Consider the following 18470-nt stretch of genomic DNA (forward strand, 5'->3'; position numbering starts at 1 on the left):
ATTTTGGAGTTATTCAAATTTGAGAGAGTGATAAAGGGCCTCTCTTCAGGGGTTCTTACTAAACAAACTCCTGACTTCTTACTCCTTTAAGGAAAACTAAAAGGTTTTTGAGGAAAAAGGAAAGAAAGGAAAAAGGTTTTAGATTATGAGTTTCTTGGTTGGGGAATCAGAACTATTTAGTGTGGTAACTTCAAGACCTTGCACCTTGTCTGGCATTTGGCAGGTACTTGGAAAATGGTTGATAAGTTGAATTGGTTTGAGAAGAGTCAGGGGATTACCCCCTTCCTTATACAGATGGGGAATCTGAGGCTCAAAGAACTTATAGGTTTGTTTATACTGTGTTTCACACTTTGCTAAGGGCTCTCAACCAAGTTAGCGCATTAAAAACATTAAATGTTTAATTTTGAGAGAGAGAGAGAGTGAGAGAGAGAGAGAGAGAAAGTATGAGTGGGGGAAGGTCAGAGAGAGGGGGAGACACAGAATCTGAAGCAGGCTCCAGGCTCTGAGCTGTCAGCACAGAGCCTGATGAGGGGCTCGAACCTACGAACGGTAAGGTCATGACCTGAGCTGAAGTCTGGTGTTTAATCAACTGAGCCAATCAGGCAACCTTCCAAGTTAGCTCACTTAAAAGTGGGTCTGCACCACCATTATGTTTAAGTAGGAAATGTCCGTAAAATGATGAGAGTAATGATGTGTTTGACAGTGAATTAGTCACTGCCAGACTTTCCTCTACACAGCAAGGCATTCTCTGCTGCTAAGGGACAACTAAAACCTAATGATGAAAACAATTCAGGTCCTCAGACAATGGTAAAAAGAGGATTACTCTGCTAAGGACAAAAACAATCAGAAAAGTTACTGGCAGTCTTTGAACTAAAATAAGTCCTATCATCTATTGAAAATAAACTCTCACACACTATTGGTGGTGGTGTAAATTGGTTCTATTTTAATGCAGGAGAATTTATGAATATTTACCAAAATTAAAATGAACAAACTTTTGCTATAGCAATTTACTTTTATGAACGTATTCCCATTATAGACCTATTGCCATAAGAGTGCGTGTATATATGAAGAAAATGATTTAATGATTGTAAGGATGTTCACTGACATTGTAACACAAGACAACTGAGAACAGCCTAAGTGTTCATCAAGTAGACCGATGGCTACAAAAATTATGAGTTATCTGGGTAATGATATTTTACGGAGACATTTGATGTAGAACAATCTATATACTGACATGGGGGAAGATGACCACAATAAATAAAGCAAGCTGCTTAACAGTATGATTAACTTTGTAAAAATACTCATCATCAAAGTATTCATGATGGCTTCTTCTGGAAAGTGAGATGAGGGTTTTTTTTTTTCTTTATACAATTCCCTACTACTTGATTTTTCAATGGAACTAGATCATTTTTAAAATTCAAAAGTTAAAAAGAAGCAGTTCAACCCTGGCCACCTGAGAAGCTTTACTTTTTAATCAAGAGTAAGAGGACCCAGGAAATGGTTATTTTGCCCTACTCTGCCTTGGCGTCTCGCACTGTGCTTGGCACACTGTTGATGCTCACTAAATACCCTCAGAATAAAGGACTAAGGACGACCAACCCTGGTTACTCTTTCATGAAGTAAGGCGTAAGGGCGTAAGGACATTGAGGTTTTCTAACCCTAAAATCTGAGCCAGTGGGTCAACAGAGAAGTTTATCACATTAATAGGGTTGATTTATATTAATGAAAGACTGGTTATATAAATATCAACTCACCATAAAATAGTCTGATGGTTCTATTTGCATTGGATAAGGATTCTTATTGAGTCCATGCCATGATTTTTTGTGTCTTGGGCATTTATCTGTCGGTTTGGAAGGAATCTCAGATGGTGCTCAAATGGTCCGGCCGATTCAGACCCTGAACGTCCTCAGTACCATTCCCATAAGGAGCTCGGATTGACCACTTCCTGGGTCAGTGCCTCCACTTCTTAAAGGGGAATTCTTTCTTGACGAGCCCCAACTACCTCAACGTTCCTTGTTGCACTGAACTGGAATCTGCCCCGTTGAGAAACTGACTCACGAACCCTACCTCTACCCCGTGTCACATGCAATGGATCTAAGCAGCTCTGCAGATGGCTTAAGAGAGTGGGCTGTGCCAGATTGGCCTTGGACCCCGGCTTCCACATGTAGGCGCTGCGTGACCCCTAGGCAAAGACTGGCAACTCTTTCTAACCCTAAATCTCTTCTTTACAAAATGCGGACTATAATTTCTACCTCACGGGGCTGTTTTAGGACGATAATGAAATAATATGCATACTACCCACCACAATGTGTGGCACAAAATGCTCAACAAATGATATCCTGATGATTTTTATAGGCCTTTTCCACGAGGTATTCTATGAGGAAGCAAGGAAGAGAGTGGCACACAGCAGCAAAGTTAACATATGAGGCATCTGTCGGTAAGATGGGTGCCTGAGGACCTTGATCTCAGGTGACTCTAGCGTCTCCTCTGTGTTTTCTTCACTAGAAACAAATTAGAAAAAACACTCCCAGTAGGGGGAGGGAAATTTCATACCATTAATTTAGCAACAACAAAAAGTCTGTACTTTGACAATTATAGACACCAACTTATGAAAGTAACTTCGGGTGTTTGAGAATCTCACTCACCTCTGGGGGACACAAGGAAAGAGCTCCCTTGGGGGCTTCTCTCAAAACTTGTCTCCCTGAAGCTTGCTCATATTCACACAGCTGTCAAGAGAAGCCTGAGTCTTCTTCAGCCATTCAGAAGCTTTACTCAGGGCTAATGACTACCTATCAGGCTGGATTTGACTTTATGTTATTATTCAAGACGTGAATTATAAATCCTATATATATTCACGACATAGATCTATATTTACAACATACATCTATATTACATGCCATATGAAATTTAGTAGACTAGGAGGCTTTAGGATCTAGGTCCTGTCTTGACCTGGCCACTGACTCACTGTGCGACCTCTTAGGATCTTAGTTTACTCATCTATAAAATGTTTACAATTGAGGAATCTTATGCCATATTCGAAGGAGCCCTAGGTTTGCATAGTTTTCCCGTGCTGGGGGCTGCTTTAATTTGGCTTCAGGCATCTCTCATTTTAAGCAGAGTAACAATATTAAAAAAAAAAAAATTGTTAACATATATTGGGATCCATTTGAAAAATGAGTCTTTTTTACCAAAAGATGTTTGGAAATAAAAATCACTGAATCACATGATCCTCAAGGCTGGGTTCCTTTTTCCTGCTTGTATTTCAGAGGTGGAGAGGGAGTGAGGAGGAAGAGGTGGAGAAAGAGGAAGGGGTTGGTAAGAAGAGGCCACCGTGACAAACAGGAACTTCTCAGTCTTACCAGGCATGGTTAAGAACAGGCTATTCTGATCACTTAATGACTCTTAACTCACTTTCTTCCTATGTATATTACCTAATGATATCAGAATATTGGATATGAACAAATCCCTTTTTATCATTCAGTTGGTTCATAACATTGTCCTGGTGGACTTTGTCCTCACTCTGCCCCAATTCCTAGCCCTAGGTTTAAATCACTAGAAAGAAAATCTTTAGCACTCCAAGTCAACAGCTCATTCCTTCCAGAAACTGTCAAGCGGCATCTTTATAATAAAATAACATGAGATGGAAAGTGTAATCAGTTTGGAAAGTGACATCAGCAGCCATGAGGCCAGTCTTGAACTCAAAGCAGGAGAGTTCATGGATGTGTCCAGATAGCAGAGGAGATTCTGGATGCCCTTCTTCTCATTAACTCCCTGCAAATGTTCCCTCTGGCAGGGCAGGCCCCCGATGTAAGCCAGTCCCTTTACTTTAGAATAATGTGAGCTGCTGAAAGAAGCCTGTTGAAAGGGCATCACAGAGATGCACCCGGACTTGGGTGAATATTTGGGGGTATGGGAGGTGGAAGGGTATTTAGGAAAATAGTGGGGTTATATGGGGGTCACGTCAGACTGAAGAGGTACCTCCTGAATCTCTGTGGCCGCTGGAGCGCACAGCTGTGGAGCTCAGCTGTATTAACAGAGCCACAGTGGCCTGCATGTGGGCCGTGACCTCCCTCTGCAGGGACAGTGGGGTGCAGCAGAATGGGGGCTCAATGTGGAACCAGAAGACTCAGGTGTGAATCTCAGCTCCAGGACAAGGTGCTTCATTTCTCTCAACCACTATTTTCCTAACTGAAAAACAAGAGTAAAAAAAAAAAAATACCCACTGGATCTGTCTCACAGGCATGTTGTGTGGTTTAAACAAAAAACAGGGTCTGAAGAGCACTTTGTAAATGAGAGAGACCCACAAATATGTAAACTGCATTCAGTAGCCTATGAGACAGGTGTCCCATGCGATCCTTAAGGAACCCCCAAAAGCTTGCTCAGAGCACTTTCCTAAGACACTAAAAGGTTAGTGACATTAAATAAATGTAGTGCTTTACTGTGTTCACATAATTTTCTGGTAAGTCTTAATTATAAAAACCGTTGTGTCTGATACTCTATAAAGAACTATATATAACATTACAAATCAAATTGTATATGAATAATTATACATATTATAAAATCTATATATGATTTCCAAAAATACAATTAGATTATTCTTAAAGAACTACTGCAGTGGCAGTTGATCTTGTCAGTGTATACACTTATATCAAAAAGTTTTACCACATCATATGCTCTTACTCATATGTAGAATTTAAGAAATCAAGTGAACAAAGAACAAAAGGAACAAACAAAAAAGCAGACTCTTAAATGCAGAGAGCAAGATGGTAGTTGCCAGAGGTGGGGGGTGGGTGGGAGAATGGATGAAATATAGGGGACTAAGGGTACACTTATCATGATGAGCACTGAGTAATGTACAGAATTGTTGAATCACTATATTGTACACCTGAAACTAATATAACACTCTATATGAATTACACTTCAGTAAAAAAAATGCTCATCACAAGTAAAAAAAAAAGTTTTACAAAAGTAGAGTATTGTTACAAAAGTTCTCCATTTTAGAACTTCAATAAGTAGTGTGTGCTTTACTCCTATTTTAGAGTGTTGCATGTTGGACTCATCCATGTAGACTGAGATGTTAGAAGACCATGGAGCTCTGTTTCCTACAGAAGACCATCAACTCTTCGATCAGGAAGTTCTCTGGAACAATCCTCTTCATTTTCCTCTGAGCAAGACAGGTTCAGTGCACTCATCAAGGGATGGATCCAGGATGTCGTCTGTGTTACGTGACTGGGGAAGAACAAGGAATGCAATTACAAGCTAAAGGATCGTCTGATCTCAGTGACACCACTTCCACCCTACTTCAGCTCCTGGTGATGAGAAGCAGTTGCAACTCAATCCAATCGTCTTAAAAAGTCTTGGATATGTTTTAAGGTTCAACAAAACCTATTTGTTTCTTTCTTCCTTGGTAGAAAGCAATGTAGGAGAATGCATCATCTTTGACTCCTTGTTTTCCCTTACCTAACATTCAGTCAGCAAATCCTGGGATTCTCTTGCTGAAACATCTGTGGAATCTTTTACTTCCCCCCTCTTCCAGGGCTATACTCCAGGTCACTGAGATAGCTTGTCTCTCTGCCTCTGTTCTAGTTCTTTTCTAATTCAATTGCTGCTCCAGCCAAGAGATCTCACCTGCTAAAAATTCAGTGCCAACCAACGCCTTTTGGATCAAATACATACTCTATGGTATGAAACACCTTGATTTTTTTTTTTTTACCTGCCTCAATAATACTTTTTTACTTTTTTCTTTGCTACAGTCTTCCTCCCTCTTCTTGTTTATTTAGTTAACTCATACTAATTCTAAAGAACCAAATCTCCCTGGGGCGCCTGGGTGGCTCAGTTGGTTGAACATCTGACTTTGGCTTAGGTCATGATCTCACAGTTCAAGGGTTTGAGCCGCACGCCGGGCTCTGTGCTGACAGCTCAGAGCCTGAAGCCCACTTTGGATTCTCTGTCTCCCTCTCTGCCCCTCCCCCACTTGTGTGTGTGCATGTGTGTGCGCGCACACAGAGATACACACACTCTCTCTCTCTCTCAAAAATAAACAAATAGACTAAAAAAAAAAAAACCCCAAATCTCCCTCAAAATTCCTCCAATCTGTTCTCCTGATCTCATCTCTCATTACACTATATTTTAAGTGCCTGTTTATTTTCAGGCCTTCTTACTGCATATGAAGCTCCATGAGGGTAGGAGCCTGAACTTATATGGTGTCTAACATGTGCTCAGAACGAATGAGTAGGCATTTCAGGGAAGAACGTAAGCAGAGGTGAGGAAGGATGTACAACGGGTATAGAGCGCATTCGGGGAGTTCCGGGAATGGTGTAACAACATTACAAAGTATGCCTCTACCTGCTGGATGGTGTCTTTCCGACCTGGTTTCCAAGCTCTGGCTGAATGAATCTCCTGTATCCACCACTATCTGCCCAGCTCCTGAGTGTGGACAGGCAGCTTCTGGAATTAGGATGATCTGTTTCTTCTTCCTGGACACTCCTTCTACCACTGGATTGCCCTACTACCCTCATCCATTTATATCCGTCTCCCCCACCCCTATCCTACCCAAACGCAACTTTGGAAGTAGTACCATGTCTTAGATCAAGTCCATCTGAGGGCTGGCACTTAAAATGACCAAATAAGATGGGGGGGGGGGTTATCTAAAAGTATCTCCTACATTACAAAATAGCATTTCCAAAGTATGTTAAAAAGGTTTCTAATAACTATCATGTGAAGAAGATAATTCCATGGTCAAATAAGTTTGAGATATACTAGGTTAAACAGAGCTAAACAAGTTTCTTAACTGTAGGACTTCCCTAAATCTTAAACATATTAACATGTTCTATGCTTCTCCAACAGTATGTGGTATTACTCAAACTAACGTGCCCCTGTTAGTACACGTGGGGCCAGTGTTCCATAGAGCATAATTTGGGAACTATCACCTAAATGCACAGACTTTATTGGCTCTTGATGGCAATAACTGAAAATGTTGGACTTAGTACAAATGGGCAGTTTCATTGTCAATGAAGTTTTTGACCTATGTCCTAAATTCCCTGCATATACCCCAATACGAATTGTTCAACTCCTCAGTCTGAATATTAAAATTCACCTTTCCATGAAGATTGCTGACAGTTTCATGATGGCATAAACAAATTTAAGTTGCTTTGAGACTCAAGGTGAAGGTGGCAAGGCCCAACATCTTCATCATTTCAAAAGCTCAGAGTGTGGTTAAGTGGTACAAAGAATCATTATTCTCTTGACAGTAATCCACATCACTGTTATCTCTTTAAAATGGTTTAATGAAATTTCTTATTATGGAGACTAAACTTACCGAAGCATTAGATTCTGCACAGGTTAACTTCATTTCCAGGCTTTTGGGGTTGGGGGAAGCTAGAAATCTGTCTAAATTGAAAGTGGCTTTAAAGAAATACTAATGAGTATAACAGAAGAGGGCCAGAATGCCACTGTAAGGTAAAATGAGGACACGTCATTCTGTAAAAAGCACCTGTTTAAAACTAAAAGAAAAAACTTGATGTGACAGTTTTGCTAATTTATTTTTTTAATGTTTTTTATTTATTTCTGAGAGAGAGAGAGAGACAGAGAGAGAGAGAGAGCGTGAGCAGGGGAGGGTCAGAGAGAGAGGGAGACACAGAATCTGAAACAGGCTCCAGGCTCCGAGCTGGCTGTCAGCACAGAGCCTGATGTGGGGCTCGAACCCACAAACCACAAGATCATGATCTGAGTCGAAGCTGGACGCCCAACCGACTGAGCCACCCAGGCACCCCCAGTTTTGCTAATTTAAAAAATCTTGGTATATTTACTCTGATAGGATGATGAACATTCATAATATGTTAGTGTGAAGAGACTAAATTATTATAAATCCTCCCTCCCCAATAATGTCCCAAAACTAGGGAGTGTGGGAAGGAGGGAAAAGAGGAACAACCACCTGAGGAATGAGTTCAGGTGCATACTCTCCTATTAAACTTTCTGAAAAATTAACAGTCTCATGCTTCAACTATTATAACTGCCTATAAATGGACATTCCATTAAATTTATCACTTAGATGAAGCAAAGGCAAAATGTCCAGTGAGAAAATGTAGTTATAGCCTCTGAATGATGACTATTAGAAAGTTCCCCTAGAAAGTCATCCTTGCCAGGAAACTTTATTGAGCACTTTTATATGAACAAGTCTACATCTGAACTTCTTCCAAATCCAAAAGTTACATCCTAAAGTATTAATTGATTAAGCTTATGTTCACAATAGACTTCTTCGTATATGTTTAAAAAACACACACCCAAACACCAAACACGCAATTACGATGGCTATTCACTAGAAAAAATAAAACAGCCAACAAATCAATAAGGTTTCTATTCTTCAAGCTTGTGTTTCACACCTAGGTCTTTTTTTTTTTTTTAATGTTTTATTTATTTCTAGGAGAGAGAGAGAGACAGCGTGAGCAGGGGAGGGTCAGAGAGAGAGGGAGTCACAGACTGAAACAGGCTCCAGGCTCTGAGCTGGCAGTCAGCACAGAGCCCGACGCGGGGCTCAAACCCACGAACCGTGAGATCATGACCTAAGCGAAAGTCGGACTCTTAACTGACTAAGCCACCCAGGCGCCCCACACCTAGGTCTTTTGTACAAACATTCAGAACCAATGCTTCTAAAACACAGGTAATGCATGTAAAGTGTCTGGCAAAGAGTTGATATTCAGAAAAAGATCATGATTAGTTTTGTTTTGTTTTTTAATAATTAGAACTTTGTGATTATTGCAAGAAAAACTTGGAACTCTTCCTATAATGCTGGAATGGGGCCATCTGTGTATATACCATTCAATTTTATGTCCTACTGGGCATAGTGACTAAAGAGCTTTGACATAATCAGTATGATGAGATAATCCCAGATTTACTGGCTTGGAGAACATTCTAGTATTAGAGATATTTCCTCTCTGATTTGTGTGCCTGGTAATTCGACTGAGAAGAGAGAGACTAAATCAGCCATTGTTGACTCTGTTTAATTAATAAAGACCCTATGGTTCATAAAGTGAGATACTGCTACTTAGTATGAAAAATTTAGAGGTCTGGAGAATAAATGAGGCTGACTATGGAATGTAAAAATCTTCCATTTGAACACACACTACCTCTGGCAAATGTTCCTGCAGACAGTGCATCTGACCTGATTTGGGGAGAAATCAACAGCAGTTCAGATATATCTGAAAATCCAAAAAGCATAATGCTACTTGCTTCTGAATGATTGCCAAATCTGTTGGTGGAAAACAGGAATATTTGATCTAGGAAGATGACAGTGTTGTGGGTTTTTTTTTTCTTTTATAATATTAGTAAATTGAAAGACATTATTTTAGAACTTATTAAAAAAACCCTAAGAGAACATGCTTTATTTTATTGGCAAAGAAATGTAAGTGAATTATTTAAATCCCATTATAATTACCCTCCTTATGTTTCTTACCTCCTAGCATGCAAAATGCTTTCTTTCAAAATAAAAATTTAGGACAGCCTTTAAGAGAAAAGTGGTTTAAAGACAAGAAGTGCACTAGTTTTGAAGAAATTCATTCTTAATAACCGTCTGGGATGAAGAAAAAGGTTCTTTTGTTAAACTCCACTGTAAATGGCACTATTTATATATCATTGTGAATTTAGCAACACTGCATGTATAATTTTATCATGTTTAAGATAAGGCTGCAAAATAATGAGCCAAAGTAATTAACTTGCAATGTCCTTTTTTTGGGAGTGGGGAGATAATCCCATGCATATAATATTTATATGAATGAGAAAATAAAGACAAATAAATAAATATATGTTCATTCAATCTGTTTCTGGTACCAGTACCTTGGACTCACTGGCGAATTTTACAACTGGCCATAAATTGCAAGTAGTAATAACAATACTTAAAAAATAATCCCAATTGAAAACAAATGAGAAGGTAAGAACAGAAAGTGATCCATGTCAGGGTGCTTGGGTGGCTTAGCTGGCTGAGTGCCTGACTCTTGATTTTGGCTCAAGTCATCATCCCAGGGGCATGGGATTGAGCCCTTTGTCGGGCTCTGTGCTGAGCATGGATCTTGCTTAAGATTCTCTTTCTCTCTCCCTCTGCCTCTTGCTCATGCTCTCTCTCTCTCTCAAATTTAAAAAGGGGGAGGGTGGAGTGAACCATGTCAATAAAATAATTAAAAAGTCACCAAACTTTGGTGAGGCAGCATGTAATCTTGTCAGACACTGGTTATGAGAATGACTAGGAATGAGGAATATGAACTAATCCATTCTAAAACACGTTTAAGAGAAAATTATAAATTGTTCCCAGTGACATAGAAGGACTTCCCTCTTACATAATTTTGGAAATACAGCCCTAAAATCATAATGGATATTTCTCATTAATTAAGTTTTTAAATATCACAGAACACTTCAAGCATTAAACAAAATTTTTTTTAATGTTTCATTTATTTCTGAGAGAGAGAGACAGTGTGAGCAGGGGAAGGTCAGAAGGAGAGGAAGACACAGAATCTGAAACAGGCTCCAGGCACTGAGCTGTCAGCACAGAGCCCAATGCGGGGCTCGAACCCACAAACCGTGAGATCATGACCTGAGCCAAGTCAGCTGCCCAACCGACTGAACCACCCAGGTGCCCCTCCAGCGTTTTATAATTGAGTATTTGGAAATCCAGTGGGGGCTCTGATTAAATATTAGCAGGCTCTCATCCAAATCTTTAGAGTCTTCAAGACAAATTTTATTTTTGTTACATATTTATGTCAATTTATGTACAAAATATATCAGATATCTTTTGAAAATTTAAAAATCCAATTAATTAAAAAACCTCTGGGGTGTGTGGGTGGCTCAGTCAGTTAAGCATCTGACTCTTGATTCTGGTTCAGATCATAATCCCATGGTTGTGGAATTGAGCCCCATGTTGGGCTCTGCACTGAGCTCAGAGTCTGTTTAAGATTCTCTCTCTCCCTCTGCCCCTCTCCCTGCTCACGCGCGCGCGCACACACACACACACACACACTCTCTCTCTCTCTTTTTCTCTGTCTCTCCCTCTGCCCCACTCCTCCTGCTCACACTTCTCTAAAGTAAAAAATTAAAACCAAATCAAAACAAAAAACCCTTTACATCTCAGATATCACATTATTATTATTATTATGAGAATCTAAAGCTATAGTAATAAATCATTTATGCATAATATTAGAAAAAATGCTATTACTAGACTTAGAGAAGATGAATACTGAAAAGAAAATTCCTGAGAAAAATATGAAATATATAAGTTATATTTTCAAAATCATATACACAGGCTTAGATTGCTGTCAATTACCATAAAGAGCCCAAACACCCCAGGTCCAAAGCTGATACATGTTTCAAAAAACTGTTCTACAGTCACAGATTACAGCTTTGGGCAACTCTTAAGAATTGATGCTGTTTTTCATTGTGATCAGATTAAAAAGTACGGAAGGCTTCAAAGAACATGTTCTACTGACACTGGTGCTTACTGGACTATTAGATACTAATAATCACAAAATTTTGAGTTTGTATATCTGTACATTCTCATGTACCCTCTGGCAGTGTCCACCAAACTTTATGTTCTCCCTTCCATATCACAGAGTTGTCACCAGGAGGCAGCTGTCCAGACAGAGACCACCTGTCCCAGCTACTCTTACATCTTAATGTGAGCATGTGACTAGTTCTTGCCAATGGAAGATGAGAGAAATGTTTACCTCTTGTGGGCCAGGTTTTTAATAAACTAGAGTGCCTTCTCTGTTCTCTACTCTGACTCCTCATCTGCTAACTGAACTCAGAGGACTCTGAGGACCTAGGAGATATGGAGCCATGAGCTAGAAGGAGCTGGGGTGCCAAAATCACCAGCCAAAGAAAAGAAAAGCCATTTATCTGCCAGGAAGCTCTGCGTTGACTGATATGTGAGCACTAAGCTACTGAAAGGTGGTGGTTTCTTACTGCAGTTGGTGTCATTCTAAATGACACTTGAAATATTCTCAAGAGAGTATCTCAAGATGAAGCCAGGACTATTACTTCCCCAGTAAATACATGTTCAACTTCAGGAAATGGAAGAGGTTGGCTTTCTAAAATACAGAGGACAGGCAATTAAGTATTTTTTTCATGCTACTTTAAATATATCAGTTATAAAAAGACTGCCAGAATATAGATTAATTTAAACTGAAGTTAATTAGAAACAAGTTTGCAAGACCACTGCCAAAGTTTCTTTCCACCTTAAATTCTCACTTTTGAGTCCAGGTACATGATATATAGAAGCTACTTTAATTTTTAATGTTCAGATATTTCACTTTATATATCCAATAAGATACATCTGATTAAGTATGTGTTTAATACTTAGTAATGTGTTTACATACTTAATAAACATCTGATTAAGTATGTGTTTCTCCACTATCAAGTTTGAAACCTTAAAAAAACTAAAATTATTTGAAACATAAAATTTCAACTAATTTATACTTATTCTAATATTTTTCTACCAAAGTTAAATGGACTACACTAAAAATACAAAAATATGAATGCATATATTTTATTACAGAAGAACTGAGCATTCTAAAAATCACAAAACTGGATGGGACTTGGAGAGGTTCCCATCTGTAAAGTCTTAAAGTGTTCTTTCAGTATTATAGACTCCATAATGCGTAAGTGCAAAAGCCACTTGAGAGTGGATTCTATAAAGTAGAAACCCTTAATTATAGTAAAAAAATTATGAGATAAATACCAAACACACGATCAACCTTTACAGTTCCCTCATCAAGTTTACAATATGAATTATTTCTAATGTCGCCATCTTGGACTTGTGAATCAATGGATTTATCTGTCTTTTAGAACCTTAGTTTATTCTGAAGCAGAGAAAAAGTTATACTTATCATCCTCATTTTATATATGAGGAAACTGATACCCAGAAAGGTGAAATAACTTACTTCAGGTCATAAAACTGGAACATGTTAGAGCCAGGATCTAGACCCAAATCTGACTTCTGGGAATTTAGCCATTATGTTAAACTCTCTCTCTGAGGCTCTGTTATCTGGGTTGTTTTCAACAACACTATGTATGGTGGTTCTGGGATGGATTGAATGACCACCTGAAAAGGGCTCTTCAGTTTTACAAGATGAGATAATTAAAGATGTGATGACTGATCACAGATCGTATGCCTAAAGCATTTCTTAAAGCACTTGCCACAAAACTCATATTTTAATTGAGTAAGTATGAATAAAAAGAACTTGTGTGAAGCCTGCTTCCCCAGAAGTCTTATTATACTTTTCACATAGTGAAAATGGATTCTTAATACGTCTGTCTTTGCCCACCAGGCGTTAACTTCCAGAGGACAGAGAAGTGCTGTATGCATGTTTACAGCATCGGTGTCAGGCTCAGAAAAAAATGGTCAATAAAGGTTTGATGCATCGACTCACCAGGCATTTCGCTGATATATTTACCACAAGGAAAAAAATGCCCCAAAGTGGTAAGGCTAGCTTATTTATAATTGAGGATCAGATAAAACAATCTTTAGATGTGAAAATGCAGTTGCTTCACCCTAATTGAATCAGGAGTTCAATTTATTTAAATAGCCTAAAAGTCACCAAATACCCAGGACTAAGAACTCTCTTCACCCATATTCTAATATCCAAGTAACTTGAAAAGGTCTATTCATATATTTGGTGGTAGGTAATAGCTGAAACATTATGATGATTCAAACAATTTTGACTAGAGTTAATTTGCTAAATAGAGTTATGCGTAAACTTACTCAAATCCCAGGATTTCAGTTATAATTATTTGCATCAAACAAATACCATTGTTCGCTAAATAAATCTTGTGTTAATAATACTGGTAGAGTATATAATGCTACCAAAGACAAACATAATGGTAAGTGGTCTGGCTAAGAGCTCACCCTACCCCTCGATTCTCTAACCACTGAAGTGATTTTACTACACTGGAATTTTCAGCCTCTGAAATAATTCAGGATGCAGCCAAAGCCAGGTTTCTAGGCATCTAACACTCAACAGAAGGATGGAGACTTTTCATAAAGAGACCTGGTTAATGCTGATGCTAACTAACAAACTTTAGGTAAGATTTAAGAAGATACTTCAGCCCCCACAATATCCTGGATCATCCCGGTGATACAGATGTTTAGATATGTAGCAGCTGGATAAGACTACATCAGATAAGCATTTTGTACTTTACAACGTTCTTTGATACTGATTTCCCAATTTGCTTTTCATACAAATCTCATGAAGCTAACTTTTTGCTGCACCTTTTACAGTTGCAGAAATAGAGGTTAAAGTAGTTCAAGTACCCTGTCCACATTCACATGGTAGCAGACCTAGGGCTTGGATGTAGACCACAGTCACTATTATTTCGTACAGACTATGCAGACCTCATTTGAAATTCCAGATCGCCCATGTGCTAACTGGGTGACTGTGTGTTTCTGGAACAGTTACTTACTTAAACTCTGAGTCTGTTTCCTAATCTAGAAAACATGCCACACCTGCCTCAATAGTGTTAAGAGATAATATGTATATGTCCCCTAGACCCATGCCCGGACACATTCTAGATCCCTCATAACCATCACCCTCTCCCCTCTACCTCTGACTCCCTGCATTCATTTTACATTGGTACAGCAACAGGTGCCCACAAATTTAGTGGCTGTGAACAACATAAATTCACTAGCTTACAGTTCTGTAGCTCACAAGTCTGACAGGGCGCTTGCTGGGCTAATGTCAAGGTGTTGGCAAGGCTGCATTCCTTCCTGGAGGCTCTAGAGGGGACTCAGTTTCCTTGCTTTTCCAGCTCAAAGGCTACCCATGTTCTGTGGTTCGTGGCCCCCATCTTCAAAGCCAGCAACACTGGGTTTGGACTCTCTGTCCCTGCTACCACTGTCACATGTCTTTCTCTGATCCTCTTCTTCTGCCTTTCTTTTCCATTGTTAAGGACTCATGTGATTAGACTGGACCCACCTAGATAATCTAGGATAATCTGCCATTTTAAGATCGGCTATTAGCAGCCTTAATTCCACCTGTAACCGTTACGCCCCTTTAACATAACCCAATGTATTCATTCAAAGGTTGCGGAGATTTCGGGGCGCCTGGGTGGCTTAGTCGGTTAAGCGTCCGACTTTCGCTTAGGTCATGATCTCGCGGTTCGTGGGTTCGAGCCCCGCGTCGGGCTCTGTGCTGACTGCCAGCTCAGAGCCTGGAGCCTGTTTCAGTCTGTGACTCCCTCTCTCTCTGACCCTCCCCTGCTCACGCTGTCTCTCTCTCTCTCTCTCCTAGAAAGAAATAAAAAAAACATCAAAAAAAAAATTAAAAAACAACAACAACAACAACAACAAAGGTTGCGGAGATTAACATGTAGACATCATTGGGGAGCCATTATTCTCCTTCCACACTCTCCCTCCCCTTAACTGCTTCATCCCCTAAAGATTAGGCATAAGGGAAAAGGCACTGGTTTGGATTAATTCTTCCAATTTGCCTAAAACTTGGTACATGTATAGGAAGGTTATATACTACATTGTAATGGAGATTATTGGATGAAGAAAAAGAAGGTGCTGGACATCTTATGGAAAGTATTTTAAGAAAGGAGCAACTGTTGTGAACTGAATTGTGCCCCTACCCTGTCCAATTCATATATTGAAGTCCTAATCCATAATGTGGTTGTATTTGGAGACAGAGCCTTTGGGGAGGTAAAGTTAGATGAGGTCATGGAGGTGGGGCCCTGAGTCCAAAGGGACTGGTGTCCTTGTAAGAAGAGGAAGAGACACCAGAGCTCGATCTCTCTGTACACACAGAGACAAGAGCCTATGTGAGGACACAGTGAGAAGGTAGCTGTCTATACACCAGTGAGAAAGGTCTCACCAGAAACCAATCCTGATGGCATCTTGACCTTGGATTTCTGGCCTCCAGAACCATGAGTAAGAAAATTTCTTGTGTTTAAGCCACTCAGTCATGGCAGTCCTAGCCAACTAATACAGGAACCAAATTTGGAAGGGAAAGTGTTTGACAAAAAACACTATCTCTCAATAGTGTTAAGAGATAATATGTATACATATTTAAATTTATTTGTTAATAAATAATTTAATTTAAATAAATTTAAATAAAAGGTACGGGAGGCAGAGAGAATTCCACGTTTGGCTTGATAAAAGTATAATCCCCCAGAAAGGTGATGCATTTCCAAGGTACGTCTTGCATTCCCAGAAAATTTGCTTATAGTATCCTAATGAAATGCTAAAAATCATGCTTTATGCCTCAGTTATACCTGCCATTGATCTAATGTTGGCGGGGGGGAGAGTTTGATGCTGGCTGTCTAGATCTGGATGCTTTATTCATTTCAGTGGGCTTTGCCATCCTGTATAACCTAAGCCAGCTGGCTGGCCTTTCATTTAAATGACAGTTGCTCATACAGCACTTCTATTGCTACAACCCTTCGTAGATATTTATAGAAAATCCAGGGGTGCCTGGGTGGCTTAGTCGGTTAAGCGTCCGACTTTCACTTAAGTCATGATCTCATGGTTCGTGGGTTCGAGCCCCACGTCAGGCTCTTGTGCTGACTGGCAGCTCAGAGCCTGGAGCCAATTTCAGAGTCTGTATCTCCCTCTCTCTCTGACCCTTCTCTGCTCATGCTGTCTCTCTCTCTCTCCTAGAAATAAATTAAAAAAAAAAAGAAGAAAGAAAATCCAGAGCTAGCTGTCTCTGGCTCCTGAGCAACTCAACCTCCTGGCTCCTCTCACAGGGCTTATGACTGGCCAGTGAATGGCATAGGTGCAGGTCTGGCTAGTGGTTTCTATGCAGCTGTGCAAAAGTTGTCATGTACAGCCCCTCCACTGCCAAAGAGCAATACTATAAAATAAAGGAAGGGAGGGAGCACTAACTTCCCTTAAGTGTTCACCACGTGCCAGGTACTCTGCCAGGGGCTTTACCACCCTTATTTTATTCAGTTCTCAAAACAATCTGAGGAGACATAAGCTATTATCTTTGTTTTTAAAAAATATTTATTTATTGGTGTTGGGGGGAGAGGGGCAGAGAGAGAGGGAGACACAGAATCCAAAGCAGGCTCCAGGCTCTGAGCTGTCAACACAGAGCCGGACGTTGGGGTCGAACTCACGAACTGTGAGATCATGACCTGAGCCAAAGTCAAACGCTTAAGTGACTGAGCCACCCAGGTGCCCCAACTATTATCCTTGTTTCTGAATGAGTAAAGAGGGTGCAGACACTTGAAAGCAATTATATCAAGGTCACACTCACAAGTGGTACATAAACACTAAAGGAACCTGGGTCTGTCTGATAGTAGGGTCCATATTTTTTTCTCACCAACTGCATCCCCAAATTGCCAGTGACAGTATTGATGCCTTTGATATTTATTTAGTGCCTACACATGCCAGGCACTGTACTACTTACTGGACATTCTAAGCTCACTGTCATATAGATGTTTACATCCAAACCAGCGGTTTCAGTACAATTAATTCATAGCTAAGAAGTGTTCAGGGACAAAATATTTTAAAAGTTCCATATTTCCTACTTCAAGTCATCTTTTGAGTTCTTTATTACAGTCTCATTAAGAATGAAATGCTCAGGATTCTCATGCACAGGCAGAAGACGGTGAGGGGCTTATATGCACTCTCCTTCTCTAAAATGAAGTTAGGTACATAGAAATTGCCCTGATACCTCAAGGAGGCCTTAGACTTACAGTAAGTCTGTGAATGGGTATTTCTTAACCCATCCAAAATGAATCACAGCAACCAAATTAATGAGGTCTTCAGAGAGAGGGCTCCTGAGTGTCCACTAAGGTGGAGCTAAAATAGCCTGCCAAGGATTTAGGAAAAGTCAAAAGTAGTAGCTTTTTATTTCCAAGCCAGAAATGATCCATTCTTCCCTCCCCTCCAATCTCTCTAAGTTCTAATTATATTAGAAATACCCAGCATAGGCTCTACTTGTTAAACAGTTAAGGGGTAAGAAAACAACCTCAAATTTTCCTCCTTTGTGCTTTCTATTTATTTTATACATGAGAGGACATGATGTAACTTGAGCCTTTAATTAATACAGTTGACTGACAATGGCAAGCCTTATTCATATATGTTAGGACCCATATTCTTTCCTACCTGGGAACAACCTCATAGGATGTCCTACCTCAAATCAGACAATCATTTAGGGACATTAGTTTTTCTGACTGGAGAGAAATGAAGAAAGCCATGCCTACCAGACGTCAGTTATCATTTGGAGTCATTAAGGCAAAGCTTTTAAATACTATCTCATAAGAACTTTTTTTTGGTAGACTGTCATTGTTTATTTCAACCTACCCTACCCTTTGTACTGTTTACTGTTCATCCTGGCAGAGTTCTTGTGGTAGCAAAATGCTCTAGAAGGCCCAAAACTGCAAAGATGTGGCATGTGCCCCCATACCTCTTGCCCCCTGCACCCACAGCAGATGTCTAATTGATCAGACATCACTAAGGTTGAACATGGCCTCTGAATTTTTCA

The 18470-nt window shown here is 39.7% G+C and overlaps 1 protein-coding gene across 3 annotated transcripts in view; it reads right to left on the reverse strand.

Annotated features, from left to right (window-relative positions):
- Positions 1 to 4635: 4635 nt before the first annotated feature.
- Positions 4636 to 18470, reverse strand: part of STXBP4 (syntaxin binding protein 4) — a 169274-nt gene continuing 155439 nt past the window's right edge. For all 3 annotated transcript variants that reach the window (XM_077762842.1, XM_077762840.1, XM_077762841.1), the window contains one exon: positions 4636 to 5229. In XM_077762842.1, the coding sequence (XP_077618968.1) occupies positions 5103 to 5229 (127 nt within the window). In that variant the 3' untranslated portion in view covers positions 4636 to 5102. The remainder of the gene's footprint in view (positions 5230 to 18470) is intronic.

Source organism: Crocuta crocuta, unplaced genomic scaffold (genome assembly GCF_008692635.1).
Source record: "Crocuta crocuta isolate KB4526 unplaced genomic scaffold, BGI_CrCroc_1.0 scaffold144, whole genome shotgun sequence".
Taxonomy (NCBI): domain Eukaryota; kingdom Metazoa; phylum Chordata; class Mammalia; order Carnivora; family Hyaenidae; genus Crocuta; species Crocuta crocuta.